At 42.5% G+C, this 16,608-nt stretch overlaps 1 protein-coding gene across 2 annotated transcripts in view; it reads right to left on the bottom strand.

Moving 5' to 3' along the window:
* DOCK1 (dedicator of cytokinesis 1) overlaps positions 1 to 16,608 on the bottom strand; it is a 229,115-nt gene that overhangs the window by 69,043 nt on the left and 143,464 nt on the right. For both annotated transcript variants that reach the window (XM_072339424.1, XM_072339425.1), the window contains exons 30-31: positions 2,183 to 2,261; positions 1,173 to 1,273 (exon numbers count right to left, since the gene is read on the bottom strand). In XM_072339424.1, the coding sequence (XP_072195525.1) occupies positions 1,173 to 1,273; positions 2,183 to 2,261 (180 nt within the window). The remainder of the gene's footprint in view (positions 1 to 1,172; positions 1,274 to 2,182; positions 2,262 to 16,608) is intronic.

The raw sequence follows: 16,608 nt of genomic DNA, 5'->3' as shown, positions 1-16,608 counted from the left end.
CTGAATGAAGTGATTATTTACATTCCTTTGGCATAGAAGTGATAGTTGTTTCCCCACAGCAATAAAAGTCAGCGCTTCCGAACACTGAGTGCATCTGAAGAATTTACTGTCTTGATTTTTGTTCCCCCCAAACATGATTAAACTGAAAATAACAACTTGTAAAATCATTCTAAGCAGAGATTTACAACTCAGCGAACTTCATTAAGTATCCACTTCAAATGACTCACTCTGTTTACTGATCTCAGTAGTGAAATCAACGTCTGTTGATTTCCCCAACTTAGTCAGTGAAACAGGCTGCCCCACTTGATGCCAAAACCACTTCACAACCATAGAATCATAGAATCACAGGGTTGGAAAGGACCTGTAAGATCATCCAGTCCAACCATCCTCCCTTCCCTATTCTATGATTCTTCCCATCCTCACTGCCAGTGTCTGGCATCACAGTAACACACAAGAAGGCTTCAATTTAGCAATACAAAATACACTGTATCTCTCCATAGATAGAATATATACTACACGTAGAAGAGGCTTGCTCAGGGACTCAGAGCTTTGAAACTGTTTTTGTGCATTAACTGTGTAAACCCAATTGAATATGGAAACAAATTGCTTTTTGCAGGCGTTCTTTACAGATACAACAGATACAACGAATGTGAACTTGCATATATAGCCTCAAAATATTCAACTGGCTTTGTCAGTGTTTAGTAGTCAAGGACTGGGCTTCCAGTGCAGAGGACCCTAAGAAACTGGGGAAGAATGCACACATTAAAGTATTCACACTGCAGAGCCAATCATTAGGGATAACACAGGGAAGTTCACCCTAAAAGGCCGTCAGGGATTAAGGAATAAGGAGTGCCCACAGAATGAGAACGATCACAAAGCTGAAGCGATTTAAGAATGCAGCTTTATAATATGTTAACACCTCTGAGAAGTCTCGACTTCATGAATATCCTGCGGTATAAAATACTGTCTTCATCAGTAATGAATCATGTAATTTAGATCTTGATTCAAGGGTAGAAACGCACGCAAGACTTGATTCATGTTTTTATAAACCAGCCTTTCATTAAACCACGACCGTGTCTCAACTTGAATAGATTTAGCAAAGAAATTAAACTAAAACTACGCTAACAGACCTCAAGTTCTTGTCCATGATTTAGATGACAAATAGGACTTACTTGTTAAGTATTTTTGCTCTCTTAGCACTTGAGAAGTTCTCCAGTTGCAAAGACTCTTGCGTGAGAAAAGCAACGGCGAGGTGGAAGTAGTTGTTCCAAAGCTGAAAGGCCCCAGAACGACAAGAACAGGTACCATTAATTCTCTGAAATGTTTTCCTGCACGTCTACAAAATGCCTTAGAAGAATTGAAGTTATTCACATAAATATTTAAAGGTGAAAATAACAGACACTACACAGACATTGTTTCTTGATGTATTTAGTACATCTCCTCATTGTGTTCACGTTCCCATGAAATGTTTCCCATCTACAAATCCTAATCGATTGCATTTGATTATTCAAGTAAAATAAAATATGACCAGTTAAAAACAGGGAAGAGGATCCACTCTCAGGGCCCACATTCAAGTCAATAGCTCTACTAAAGCATCTCTTAAGGGCTGTTTACATGGGTGAATAGTGGAACGGGGTTAAACTGAGCCAGGGGAGGTTTAGGTTGGATATTAAGAAGTTTGTCACCCAGAGGCTGGTGACGCACTGGAACAGGTTGCCCAAGGAGGCTGTGGATGCCCCATCCCTGCAGGCATTCAAGGCCAGGCTGGATGTGGCTCTGGGCAGCCTGGGCTGCTGGTTGGTGGCCCTGCACACAGCAGGGGGTTGGAACTGGGTGAGCACTTTGGGCCTTTGCAACCCAGGCCATTCTATGATTCTGTGACCTGTCTGAGAAAGGGAAGGACACCCCCTTCTGCAAGTGCTGAGGATAGAATGACTGAATGGAGCTAACTTGGATTCCAGGGTTTACAGTCACATACACACAGACAACAAAATAGCGTTGATGTGGCACATGGGGACATGGACAATAAGGCATGGTGGGCACGGGCTGGCAGCTGGACTTGGAGATCACATAGAGGTCTTTTCCAACCTTAACGGTTCTACGTGTTTGGGACAGAGGTTTATTACAATGATCCTATTACATCCCGAGACACTGTTTGGTATTTTGATACGTTTTCTCTTACCTGCAACTCAAAGTTGGCTTGATCAAGAAATTTTTTGTTGAGCATATCTGCATACTGATTAATTGCTCGCAGGAAGACTCTGAAAGATCAAGAGAAAATTACATAATTACACACTCTTCAGTGGCACCTTTGTACGTTTGGCATCCCAATTAGTCGGCAACCGAAGTCTGTCTGGGAAGAGAGATTTGGAGCTGTTAGTTGAGGAGCAGCGCGATCTCACCACCGTCGAGCATACGGAATTATATGCAGATGTTCTCCAAATTAATCAAGCAAATTCGCAGACGCGGAGTAAAGAAACATAAGGGATGTTTTGGATAAAATCACTTGTCTTTTAAAATATCTCATGATAATCAGGAGATCATTAAACATTCAGTTTATTAGAAGAAAATAAAGTTGCTTCTCTCCCCCCCCCGCCTTAAAGTGACAGTGTCTTAATGCTCACCAGAACTGAAACAGGCTCTATTTAAACTTGCAGGTGAAGCAAAACGTGTTTTCAAACACATGAGACAGGCACTATTTTACTTATGGAACAAAAACACATTAAAAAGCTGTTGAAGGACAGTCTTCAAAATGTTGCGCTATGTTCTACTTCTAAAATGCTAATTTAATACCCAGTACAGTTTATTGCTTCCCTAAAAAGGTTGCTTGTTAAATTGCAATAGGAGTTGGCTTGACAAGCTTTAAAAATAAAACCAAATGGTACAGTATAAGTAGGTCACTACATATTCATGGTGCTGAAAAGTAAACATATTATTCTCCTGTATTCTAATCTCTATTTCCAAAATAAACATTAGATTCCTCCTGAAAACTTTAGATTTATGCTATGGAACTGCCAGCTAATGCTCAGACAAATGAGCCTGTCTTTGGAGCAGGCTGTGATACAGATTTATGTCCCCTTAAAGCTCCAGTAACGATGAAGACCAATCATAACATGCAAAACCTTCTTTCCTTTTCACCAAAAGCAACCTTTAAGAAGAGATTGGCACTACTGGATGCAAATAAGGAGGTTAATCTTTCTACAGGCTGGCAAAAAACAAATCAGTTGAAGGAGTTAGAACTTTTATTTGAATTTAAGATACTTACTGATCTGTCCCAAGAAGAAAAGAACATCTACCTGAGTGCTTGGCTGCCCAAATGAATTCAAACCTCACACCGAGATCAGGATGGGAGCAGAAGTTATTCACATGTATGATACTAAACAAAACAAGGCACTAATTGCCACATGGCTGGGATGTATCCGTGCTATAGAATCACATCACTCCCACATCAGGAGAAGGGAAGTATCCAAACATGAACAGAAAAATTATTATTATTTTCTGTTAAAAGTACCAAAGAAAACATAGATCATGAAAGAATACGTTAAATAGAAAAGAATATGTAAAAGAGAAAGATATATACATGCACACGTAGATATGTTTAAGTGTTTAAACACATAAGAAAATATACATAACCATATGTGCCTAGATATGTTTCATAACATTGCGCTTTGCACCTAAAAGATCTCACATGCATCCCTGTACTTGGCCCCAGCACACGCAGAGATGCATTTCAGGAACAGCACTTCCATGCATTATTCACCATATCTTTGTCACTGTGTATATTTGGAAACAACTCCACTAAGAGATTTCATAAATGAGATGAATTCAGGGTACACCATAACACGCAGCGGACGTGCTTTAGATCTATGATTCAATTACTGAGCTGCAGCACATACAAAGATTGAATCCGAAGTTATCCCTGTAACCAGAACACCACCGATTCCATATGTAGATTTATGCCCTGTTTTGTTTTGTGCTTTTTAAGGTCTGACAATGCTCTGAGATCCATAACTCTTCCCGGAAGAGCAATGTACCAGTAGGAAGAGCTCCTTGACGTTCCTCGTGCTACCAAGATAAAATCAGTTCCAATACAGGGAGGATTATGCCTCCAATTTAATTATGTTGCCTCAAGACATCACTGTAATGTATTCAATCTGCTCCATCTAATTAAGCTTTGGAACAATCTCATTACTTTATATACCATTATTTTTCTTCAAATCGTAGCTCTCATTTTTCTCCATGTTCATTCAAGTGACTACAAATAAACAACAAACAGTGCAGAATCTACTGTACATTGCAAGAGGAAAAAGGACCAAACCACAACGCATCTATAAAACTGTAATTGTAAATAAATACCACCACTCATTCGCAGCCCATATGCTATCCTGCAACTAGAGTGCTTTGGGAACGTAGGCATCCTCCCAACCTCCTACAGTAGAACACAGGAAAAATAAAGAAAAATAAGAAATGGAAAAAGAAAAACCAAAAACGTGGAGATTGAAGTGTTGATTTTTTAATTATTCAAACCCCATTTTGGTTTTCATTTAATTTGATGTTACACTCAATCCTATTACCGTAAAGAGAGAAGTCATGAAGTGGAATAATCAGAGACCAGTTCAACTCCTAATACCTCCTGGCACCCTTAATGTCACCAAAATGGTTTCTGAGCTCGTAGAGAGTTCCAACTTCCCTATTATAGGATCTCCTAATGTCAAGAGAAAATGAGGAGATGTTGATGACTTCATCTCATGAAGTTGATTTTAAGAACATGACCATCAAGGAATAGCAAGTCGCGTAGCACACTTGGATAACAAGGTCGGACTGATTTCATCCCACCTGCACCATGGATTGAAGTTTGATGGTCCTGAAGCCCACAAAAGAAATGCTGAATGTAAGTGATGACGTAGGTTAATAATGTTTTCTGTTGTCATCGCTGACTCCTGAACACCTTATGTTCATTATGACATTATGACCTTATGACATCCTCACACAGGAGTGAGGAGCAATTTCATCCTGAAAACAGTATAGAACAAAATGCAATGATTTGGTTGCTCTGGGCCAAGAGAAGTCACCAAAAGCATCTCCCACATTCGGATGAAGAACATCAATCCACAGGGGCACAGCTTATCTCGGTGTAATTAATAACAAAGATTAGCTCTTGGTGCTTGTGCATAAAAAGGAGTGCTTTTCTCCGAGTTCAGCTTCCACTAACAAAAGAATGCATTATCCACGTCAGGAGGAGCCATGAAAGTTAAAACCTTGAGAAACAGAGAAGCTGAGAGGCTGGAACTGCTCTCAATGTACTTAATGTTACGATACTGAGAAGGGTGCACGCAGCAACAAAATCTAACACCAACGTATTGCAAAAGATTTGTTAGACAAAAGACTTTATCAACCCAATTAAAAGAAGGAAATTAACATTTTTCCACGATGTGATCAGAATAGAAGGGATATGATTACAGAGGAAAATCACTTCAGGAGATGTGAAGGGAAGACAGACTGGTGCTGAAGGACAAGTAACAAAACTAACTCCATGCATCAGCAGCTTTCTGCTGCAGTTATGAAGGTCCTTTGAGGCAGGGACTCCCTCCTTACCCCGTGTTTTAGACAGTTTCTATCACAGGAAGGCTCTATTCCATCATCTGGATGCCTTGATAATGTATCCCTGGTTATTTATTTCCTTGATAAAACACTTTCTCAGTTCTTTATACATCAGGAGGAATAACCACTTGCACCAGTGCAAAACCTATGCTGCAGCTGGGTACCACTCACCTTGCTCTCCCTGCCCTGGGCACAAGGACAGCTAAGTCCTAATCCCTCCCATAATTTCTCCTCCATTACAGCCCTCCACCCAGAGTCAATAAGCCCACCCAATATGTTGCCCACTCAAGCTGTAAACATAACTTCAACTGCAAGCACTGTGTATTTTTATCACTGCTAATTCTTAGTCACATCCAGTGATCCCATAGAGGGTCGAATGGTTTGTGGAAACACGCCTAGACATTGCTAGAGCAAATAACACCACAAATACTACTGCTTTGATTCTGTAATTTTACCTTTGCAGAGAAGCCCTTTTTCCTACAAACAATCTCACTGAATCCAGGAGGCTGGTCCTACTTGTCACATCCAGGCCTCCACTGGCAACAATATATGAAGGAAAGAACAAAGAGGAACAGTATGCAAGTGGAACAGCGGGCACTGTGCTAAACAACACCTTTTTTCTTCCCTTTCTCAGGTACAGTTAGTTCTCCATTCTCTCTTATAATTAATCACATGCCCTGATTTGCTTGTTCACTCTGCTGAACGTATCTGTGCCCTACGTTCGTTCACTCAGCCTCTCCCACCGCTAGAAGGCACTTGCAAAAACTAAAGGAGATGAGCAGAGCTGCATCACACCCAAGGTAACACACCAGGTAACACACGCGTGCAGATCAAACTGACCCTGCACAAAGTCTTTTTCTTTATTGGAGAATGATATTCCAGAAGTAAAACCTCTCCTGCAGTATATCCTGTTGTGCACAGTATCTTGTCAGCTTTCACATCAGGTTTATATTATAAGCACTTGCACAAAATACTTACAAGAAAACCTGAAAACAGTGCAAGCTACAAATGTAGTCCCCAAAGCTCTGAAGGGAACATGAAAGAATAAGCACAGAAGAACCAAGGAACCAAAGGACGAATGGTTTCTGTAATGACAGCATAACGACCTAAACAAGAACATACACACACAGCTTAAAATAATTTCAGTTTAGCTGCTAATTCAATAAAAGAGGGAATTTGAGAGACGTTATAAAAGGGCCTATTACACCATTTCAGTTAATTTAGATGGAGGGATAATGAATGCTTTATTACAGCTGATCGGCCTTCCTGCACATTACCATGCTTCACATGCTTGTGATTTTGCTGCTCAGGGAGACAAACTTGCTGTGCATATATGAGACAGACCACTCTTATCTTGTCAGACTGTGTACGAAACAACAGACCTAGACCTTGAAATCCCCATGCAAAGCCCAGACCTGAACAAAAGCACGCTAACGCATGAATACCAAAGTCTTCTTTTAAAGAGCAATCACATCAAATACCTTCACGTTATTTCTCAACTTTCCATCTGCAAAGCAAAGTTTTTAACAACTTTTCACTTGGAGATGAATTAGAATTCATATTTTAATCCATCCCTGTAACAGCTTTTCTCTTGGCATCACATACAGGATGATGATTCGCCAGTTATTATGACCCCTGAGCACAGAGAATATGTAACATTCTGATACACCTCCTGTCTATGTCAAATGAAAGGCAAAAATGGTGGCAACGTGTGAGCATGGAGGCACGTGTCCTCCTCCCATCTCCCCCCAAGTTGTCTCCCATCCCAAATTCTCTCTCATTTCTTTCCTTGTGATATTATTACTATTAACTTCTTTTCACACCTCCCAACCTGACAGCTGCTCAGCCCACATCAAGGTTTCCAAAATCCTTTTCATTTTACACTTCTCTATGCCATAGTTCTCTGCCCAGCCTACTTCTCACTTATTCTTTTTTGTTGCTGTTTTCGTTGAATAATACCTTAAAAAGAGTCCTTGTAATATATTCCTTCTAATTCGTCAGGCTAAAGAGCAGCCAAAACTTGGGGAGGAAAAAAAGAAGACAAGAAAGAAAGAAACAACCCCCTTGATCATTTGCTTTCTGTTGAATTACAATTCCTGGGCTGACCGCGATAATAGCACAGAGTAATCCCAATGAAGACTTGCTGCTAAATACTTACATTAGCATAATCTCCTCATAATGTCTACTTCACACCAGCACAGGTGCGTCGTGTCACTTTATTAACCTATTTTCTAATAAATATTTCAGAAACAGTTTTAGCATATTATCTATAATCACTGACACCTCCTTCCTCATTTATATTCCGTGCTGCGCGCCCTCTAAAACAACGGGGACGGATGGATGAAAAATAACTGCAAGTTACAACGTTCTGAAGGACAAACTTGCGCTCTGACTACCAACAACCACATCCACAATGCTCTGCTTCACAAACCGCCTCTGCAGCGCTGCTGTCTCACACCTTAAGGCCCATTTTTGGGACAGAGAAGTGTTGTGACAGTGGGCAATCAAACAATAAGCGTTAACAGAAAGAAACAACACAAAGAAGAAAGTTGGGATTTCTTCTTCAAAAGCAAATCCAACTGCCATTTGTCTCTAGCCATGGATTGAACGTCGTGCGCTACATTTCACCTCCTGCGCTACATTTCACCTCCTAGAGACTTTCCTGACAGAGAAATAAAAGCTTTAAGTGGTGTTTTCTAAGGGAAATGCTAAAAGACAATGCTAAGGCTACAAGCCAGCGTCTATTGCAAGTAGACAGCATCAGTGCTCCTCTCCCCCAAAACCTGCAAGGCAAGTACAACCACTGAACTCAAACCTGACTATTCCTACAATGACAGTCAGCAAAAACTTGGGACAGATCTTGTAATTTAGAACAAAGCTAATTCCTTGAAGCACCACCATAAGAAATCTCCATGTTCAGCTGCATTATTAAGGAAGCAGTTTTCATCTAAAGCAGCGCTCAACAAACTTTGCAGGTATCACCACCTTCCCTTGCTGAGTTTATGTGCTAAAAAACATCACTTCCGAGCATTTGTATTTCCAAACCAAGAAGGAAGAGCACGTTTGCAATGGTCCCTCTATACAAGATGCCTAAAGGTCACTCGGCAACACAAGGATGTGGTGTCTTATAGGAAGTAAGGTATCTTCCTTTGACTTGGCCTTAGAAGGGAATACTTCCTCAGCATTTTACAATTGCTGCAGTAAGATATCAACATCTGCATGGAAATACAGCAGCAAGAAAGCTTTTCAAGCGAGAATTGCTACAGAGCAATCTATGACCACCCACACAAGCCATCCAATCAACCCCAGCCATATCAGCCCTTAGATTCTGTTGGTACCAGCAGGAAGATTCAGCTCCCAGGAATGACCAACCCTAGGGCAATTCAGTTCAGCTCCCCACTATGTTATACAAAGGAAGCAAAATACAGAACCACGTTTAGGATGGTGTGCTGACCTCCGACAAACAGAAAAACCACTATTTATCTCCTTACAGGGCTGCTTTTGAAGGAATATGGCCTGTAAATAACAGTGAAAAACAGGGAATCAAGCCATGTGAAGCACAGCAAAGGACGCCAGGTAAATTGTCCTGGAAAGTGTGAATCTTCTGATCATGAATTTGGAAAAAAAACAAACAACAACTATGTTTCAAATACATGACAGCACTGCACCAGCAAGGGAACCTCTATCCTTTCCTGCTGACAGCACCGTCCTTTGTAACGCATGCATTTCTGCAGATACCTTGATGTGAATACTGATTAAGGCTACTTGAGGTAATTATGGATAAATCAATAGAATTGATTCACCGCATTTCATATTCTTTGACATTCCCATCAATTGTGCAATCAATTGTTTAGACAATTGCAGCTGGATAAATTCATCTCGTAATGCCTGCAAAATAATCCTAATTTTCCCTGTGGATATTTGATCAAAGTCCATCAAGGAATGCAAGTGGGGAAAAAGCAAGCAACCCGCAGAGCAAGGTGCCCAGAGATGCACAGAAGTTAGTCCAGCAGCAAACCAGTATATTATAATAGAATACACACATGTATATTAGATATATTTATATATACCAGAATCATAGAACAGCCTGGGTTTGAAAAGGATCACAGTGATCATCCAGTTCCAACCCCCTGCTACGTGCAGGGTCACCAACCACCAGACCAGACTGTCTAGAGCCACATTCAGCCTGGACTTGAATGCCTCCATGAGACAACTATAACAGCTGCTCCGCTTTGCTGTTTCCACGCACTGATGGGGACAGCAGCCTTATGAAGAGATCACTAATGCTGGGAAAGAATTGAAAAACCACCACAACGATATAACCACTTTTCTGGAGCTTTAGGTAAGGTTGCATTTGATCTTAAGCGTGGCTCTCAGATATTGCTGTCACATAATGTTTCAAGAAGGCAGCGGGGTATGCAAGGGGAGAGCAAAGCGAGATGAGAACACTGCTGGTCCCCTGCACAGACAATTGCTTGCACCACCCAGCTATTAACCTCTGGACAAGATCGGTGCTTTGCTCTTCTTTTAATTTCTCTTGCAGGCTCCTGTCTGCTATGGTTCACAGCAAGACAACGGGACTGGAATGAAGGCCTTGATGTGATGCTTCAGTACCTTCAAGTCCCAGGGATCTTCCCAGCAAGTGCCCACCAGGAGCCCAACCTCTCTGCAGCCAGCAGTAGGATTTTTGGCTCATGTAGAAAGAGGTAAACTGCATGAGAAGTCAGTGTAACAGGGGATGGTGACTTCTTCTGTATCTCCCCAGTGCAGTCATTAAGCTGACAGGTTAGCGGGGAATTACACGCATGGCTGGGCTCTGTGGCTCAGTGAGAACCCAGGTCTCCAAGTTATGCAGCAAACACTGGCCAACATCCAACCTCTCAGGGTAAGGCAGGGATCTCTGCTCCCTGCAAGGGATCCATATTGGAGCCACTGCTCTCAGCCCCCGGGTTGGTTATCAGCATGGAGCAACCCCACACCATTCCCCTCATGCACATCCCCATACAGCTGTAACACTCTTTTCAGCTCTGCTCTATCCCTTCTTTTGGGGAAGCCCAGAGACGCTGATTACCTTTGACTGCCTTCAGCATTAATTTCATCCTCACCAGGCATGTGCTTTCTCCAATTTAGAAGAGCTAAATAAGGCTGCAGATAGAAATGAACTGCGTTATAAGGAATCGCAATGGAATTGCCCAATCAAAACCATTTTTGTTCATGTTCGTAATGAGCGTGCAGCATGTGAGGAGAGCTCTGGGTCAGCAGAGGGGCATTTCTGACACCACAAACAGCTGCTTCTGCAGAAAGCAATGTGCTGTGACACAGCATGGCTGCAGGCTGCACTGCCTGAACGTGCTCAGGGCTCTGGAGGACCAGGCCTTTGCTGTGCCCATCCTCCTGCAGCTGCCCAGCAGCTTCTGACTGCTGAAGGCAAAGCCTCAAAGGCAAATGCAATGCAGGTCACTGAAAAGAAAGGGAGGGAATCCTTCAGCATGGAATCCAGTTCGGTACAACTTCTTTCCTGCAGTACTTTGTTTTCTCTCTGTGTTAATCCTGAGGAAGCTCTTCAGGTCACAAAAACATGCTATATGTGGATAAGACATATTTAAAGCTACACGAAACGATCTGGCTTTATATATATTTATATATATAGCATCTTGGAAGTCCTGTTTTAGCATACCTTAAGACTCACACTTTATTTCTGACAGCAGGGTTCGTCAGACTGTGCTGGAAGGTACAGCTGTCATTTGTGGATTCCTGATCTTTGTTCCAGTAGAGCCACACAGAAGTTTGGTTTAACAGAGGATTAACAAGCGTGCCCCCAGCACCACAGCAATCCAATTGACCCTGTCTCAAACCCAGCACTTTGAATCCATAAATCAACCTCATTTGGACACCTTCTGGCTCCAGCAGCATGGCTGGACAGGAGCACACAGGAGCACTGTGCACCCAGCAGCACAGCTGGTGCAAGGTCTGCAGGAAGGAGCAGCACGGTGTGCTCAGAGCAGTGCACCTCTCCATGCAGCACGGATGGGCATCGCTTCCCACATCAGCACAGCTGGAGTCATTGTCCCGGGCTGCCTCAAAGAGCAGCTGGGCAAAAGGCTTGCATTTATGCCATGTGCATTTATGTACCATTCACGCTCCTTTTATGTTCTCCTCTGGCCTGAATTACACACTCTGGCTATCTCTATAGACTGATAATTTATAAAGCCAATGGCACTGAAGCTGAGCAGCTTCCCTATGAGCAGACTGTAATTATTTTATGGGCTCGTATGGGTGGTAGGAACAAAGAGAAGAGAAATCCATATTAGCCCCAGAGCCAGCAGCTTCCCCCACCGAGATAAAGCTCAGCAAAACACGGTGAAGTTGATTTTTTGTTTTTAAACCAACGGTAGCACATATACAAATTATAGTAAGATCTCAACTAGTGCTAATCTTATACAGCATAATATAAAGTAATGGAAAAGTGTATTACTTTGCTGTTGAAAAGCACGATGTGCACCTGACACAGTGACTAGAGGAGCAATGCTGGCAGGACAGAGACTTGTGAAGGACAGTAAAACTGCTTTTAGCAAGGCTGGGAATGGTCTCACAGATAAGGCTGGCCAACACTTCCACATCCATCTGTAGTACACACCATAGAAGGTCTGGCAAAGGCAAGACCTGCAGGCCAACACTAAGCAAACAATTATTTGTTAAAGGTTTATATAAGGTAAGAAGGATGGTTTGCTGCATTGTTTCCATACACTAACGGACAAAACCAGAACGGCGCACACAGTTTGCTCAAATATTACATATTTCCATCTTGAAGAGCAGTAATACACAAACTGTGATGGCTCAAAATTGATGCCCTAAAACGGTGCTTTCAGTCAGAAGATCTCACATGACAAACAAAAGCTCTCTATAAGGGTTCTGTCTGATCACACCAACAGGCCAAAAAGGAACAAAGGTGCTAAAGACACAGGGGATGTTAAAATAGAACACAGGCTGTTATAGCTTTCCTCCAGGTCTCTGGTAGAAAACAGCACTTAAAAAGCAACACGTTGCTCATGTGTTATTGCTAAAACAACTCCTTTTTTTTTCCCTATATATATTAACTCGGAGATTAAGAGCTCCCCCCCCCCATACTTTAGGAGGCTTTTTCCTTGAGTTTTATTAGACAAAATAACACCTCCCCACCACGCTATTCAGGCCACATAATTCAAATTTAACTGGGGGAAATAATGAATATATTTTTATGATGTTTTGTTGTTTTTTTTTAGCTATATCTACATTAATATTTCACTTGCTACACTGCAGTTGTGAAATTCTCCTTTTATGCATATTTCAAAGTTGCACATTTCCTATTGCCCATGCACCGTACGTAAGGGGGTAAAGGAGCCTCAGCTCTTGGCACACAACCCACATCACTGCTGTACAGAATGAAAACAGAGTCACAGCACGGTTAGAAGGGCACCCACAGCCCCCAGTCCTGCCATGTGCTGTAGCCCCAGCTCAGGCCCAGCCATGGCTATGGGCACCTCCAGGGATGGACATCACAGCTACGGGAGCAGTGCCAGGGCTGCACCACCCCCAGTGAAGGGTTTTCCTCCCCACATCTCCCTTTACTTCAATTAAAACCACTCTCCCTTATTGCTATCTGGCAGTTATAAAGCATCTCCTTCCTGTTTATGAGCTCCTACGCACTGAGTCACAATGAAGTTCACCCCCCAAACCCAAACACTACGCCCAGCTGCCACCAACCTCACCAATACTCACCCACTACATTCTAACAGCGCACTGCAGATGCTTTTACACTGCCATTAAAAACACTGCATTTCAGCTCAGATACGAGTAATTATTGCGTTGATTATTTGCTCCGTGCCACACTCAGAGAACATAATTGCACAGCCATGCAAAGGAGAAAAAACAATTCCAAGTCCAAATTAACCCTACACACACAAGTTCCGCAGGAGAGTGCCTTAATTGCAATTATCCATTCAACGACCAACACGGCACTTTGATCGGTATTTCTGTGTAGTGTGATGAATAGGTTTTAAATGAGTCAAAAAAGTAAACATTCGTCTGCGACAAATCACAATTAGCGCACGATCACAGCTGCATAATTACTGTCTGCTAAGAAGTTCTCAGCTGCAATAGATACAGACTTCTTTAAGTCACTTTATAAGCATGGGAAGTTGGGGGCTCACCTTCTCTCACTTAAAAACAGGTCAATGAGATCTGGCCCAGACAAAAGCAATCCTGAGGAGCAAATGACTTTCTGCCTTGAAAGACCAGTGCATGTGAAAGGCCAACCCATGGCTCTCCATGCTTTCCTACTCCACCACCAGCTAAATCCAGTTTTCTCCCTTTTCATTTAAAAAAGATATATCTATAAACATTTATTTCACATTAATTTTCTGCCATCCAGTTCCAGTAGCCCATTTTCCCCTCCAAACAGGACCTAATAGGTAATAAATCAGTTTCCAAGTTTCGGGCATTAAAGAACTGTAGAGAAATGTTCTGTTAGGGCAGCAAGGTCTCCAGCACTCTGTTCTGCAACAAGTGGGGCACTGAAGAGCCTTAAATCACCAGGCTGCCCCTTTCTCAGCTATGTGACCACTCCTGTGGCTTTGAGACTTCAGCATGAGAAATCTTTCTCTATGGCAAACTCAGTAGCTGCAAGCAAAGCAATTTAAAAAACACTTTAGGAGAGTGGTTCCTACACATGGCTTCTGTTACAAATGACTTGGCTCCAGCATTCACAAAACACGCGGTTTAAATAATACAAATAGGTTATGAAATTATTGTGATGCAAACAGCCAGAAAAGTTGTTTCCTATCAACAGATCTATTATAAAAGAATGGCAATGCAGGGTTATTTATCACAGAATTATGATAGAATCATAGAATGGCCTGGGTTGCAAAGGCCCACAATACTCATCCAGTTCCAACCCCCTGCTGTGTGCAGGGTCACCAACCAGCAGCCCAGGCTGCCCAGAGCCACATCCAGCCTGGCCTTGAATGCCTGCAGGGATGGGGCATCCACAGCCTCCTTGGGCAACCTGTTCCAGTGCGTCACCAGCCTCTGGGGGAAAAACTTCCTCCTAACACAGAACCCAAACCTCCCGTCTCACTTTAAACCCATTCCCCTTGTCCTATCACTGTCCACCCTCATAAGCAGCCGTTCCCCTTCCTGTTTATACACTCCCTTCAAGTACTGGAAGGCCACATTGAGGTCTCCTTTTCTTCTCCAAGCTAAACAAGCCCACTTCCCTCAACCTTTCCTACCAGGAGAGCTGCTCCAGCCCTCTGACCACATTAGTGGCCCTCCTCTGGATTCATTCCAAGAGCTCTACTCTTTACTCAGTGTCTATTCACTCCTGCTAATTTGGTGCAGCATTATTAGAGCTGGCACTCTATGTACAACACGCTCCAGGTCTCAGGATAACTCGATAACACAATATGCATCTCCTGACCCATTTCTTTTATAGGCAAAAGGTGAAATCAACATATGTGATAACAAGACTGCAGTCACAATTTCAGTAGTAATTATTCAGTTTCCTGGATAGTTTTGATGAGGTCAGTGTTTATTACCTTTGGGCCTACAACCTCTGCTCCAAAAGCTTTGGGTTCTAGGTTTAAAGCTGAGCAAGGCTGCAGGCAGCCCCACAGCAGTGGTTCAGGTTCCACCTAAGCCAGCTGGCTCTGCTTGATGTACTTAAATCAGAAGAACTAACCTTACTCTTTTGTCTTGAACCCAATGAGGGAACGACGAGGTGTGATGCAGAACTATTCCAGAGGTGATAACCTCAAGCACAAATATGGGAAACCAGACGCGTTGCTTGGGCAAGACTTCACAGAAGCATAGAACTCAATGGGCTGTTGGGTTGAATGTTTGCCTCTACCTATGCTGTGTTTGAAAACAAGGTACTGCACTGAATTTCCTTACTGTGTACAGCTCTGAATTATTCTTCCCATTTACGCACTGGAGATGGGAATTGTTCTACTTTGATTAGACATCAAGATGGAACATGAAAATAATATATGTTACAAACTCCACTCTTCACTGCTGGTTACTCACCGCACGAGCACAGAGAAATTACTTAATCCCACCATGAATCAACTCAAACATCTGTAAGGTGAAGAGAACACAGACGATCTTCCCCAGATACTCCTGAGTTTCTCACAAAAGTAATTCAGATCAGTATTATTGTGGCTACGTAAAACTGACACTGTAAGTTTTACTTTAGGGCCAAGACGGCATCTTGGACAGAGGCACCCCTTTAGCAAAGATGAGCTAAATCAGTTGCTAAAGTTGAATTCACCTACAATACCCAGCTGCTTGGTGGATGGATCCAAAACATCACCTCTCAGATTTATGGGTGGGCACCTGGATATGGGATCCAGTTGGGGCCAGTCTGCTAATAATACATGCAGCAATTAGCTTTATATATTTAAGCTTAATTGCATTCAAGCCAAAAGTACCTTTAAATCAATTGGCTAACCAAGCAGCTTGTAAATGGAAGATCAAAGTCTACATAACACAGATGATAAATAAATGCTTGATTACAAGAAAACTAGATAAAATAGTCACATGCTACTGATGAAGGACCACAGGCACACTTCAGATATATGAATTGGGAAAGAATATACTGTGTTCCTAACGAGGCAGTTGCTGATTGCTGAGCACCTCAGCCTGGCACGGGATGTGCATCAACACCTGGCTTTGATTTCACACCACAGCCAACCTGAAGCATGGCCATGGCTGGGGGCTCAGCTCTGAGACTGAAGGAAAGCGGAGCTTGAAGGCAAGATAAAATCACCCCCCAAATGCTGTGCCTGCGTTTTGTTTCACTCAGTTTGCAAAGAGTGCACAATGCAAGACACAGTATGATGGTAAAATGCCTTGAATAAGATGGGTTTGCACATCATCACATTTCCTGCTGCTTCCCTGTGTGCTCAGGAATGGGAAGTGTTTATAAAACCATTAAGAAAACACCTCAGAATTCCTCAGAGAAGACCAGAA

The sequence above is a fragment of the Excalfactoria chinensis genome, chromosome 6 (assembly GCF_039878825.1).
Source record: "Excalfactoria chinensis isolate bCotChi1 chromosome 6, bCotChi1.hap2, whole genome shotgun sequence".
In the NCBI taxonomy this organism is placed as follows: domain Eukaryota; kingdom Metazoa; phylum Chordata; class Aves; order Galliformes; family Phasianidae; genus Excalfactoria; species Excalfactoria chinensis.
The sequence above is the reverse complement of the archived record's forward strand: the minus strand, read 5'-3'. Positions and strand labels throughout refer to the sequence as shown.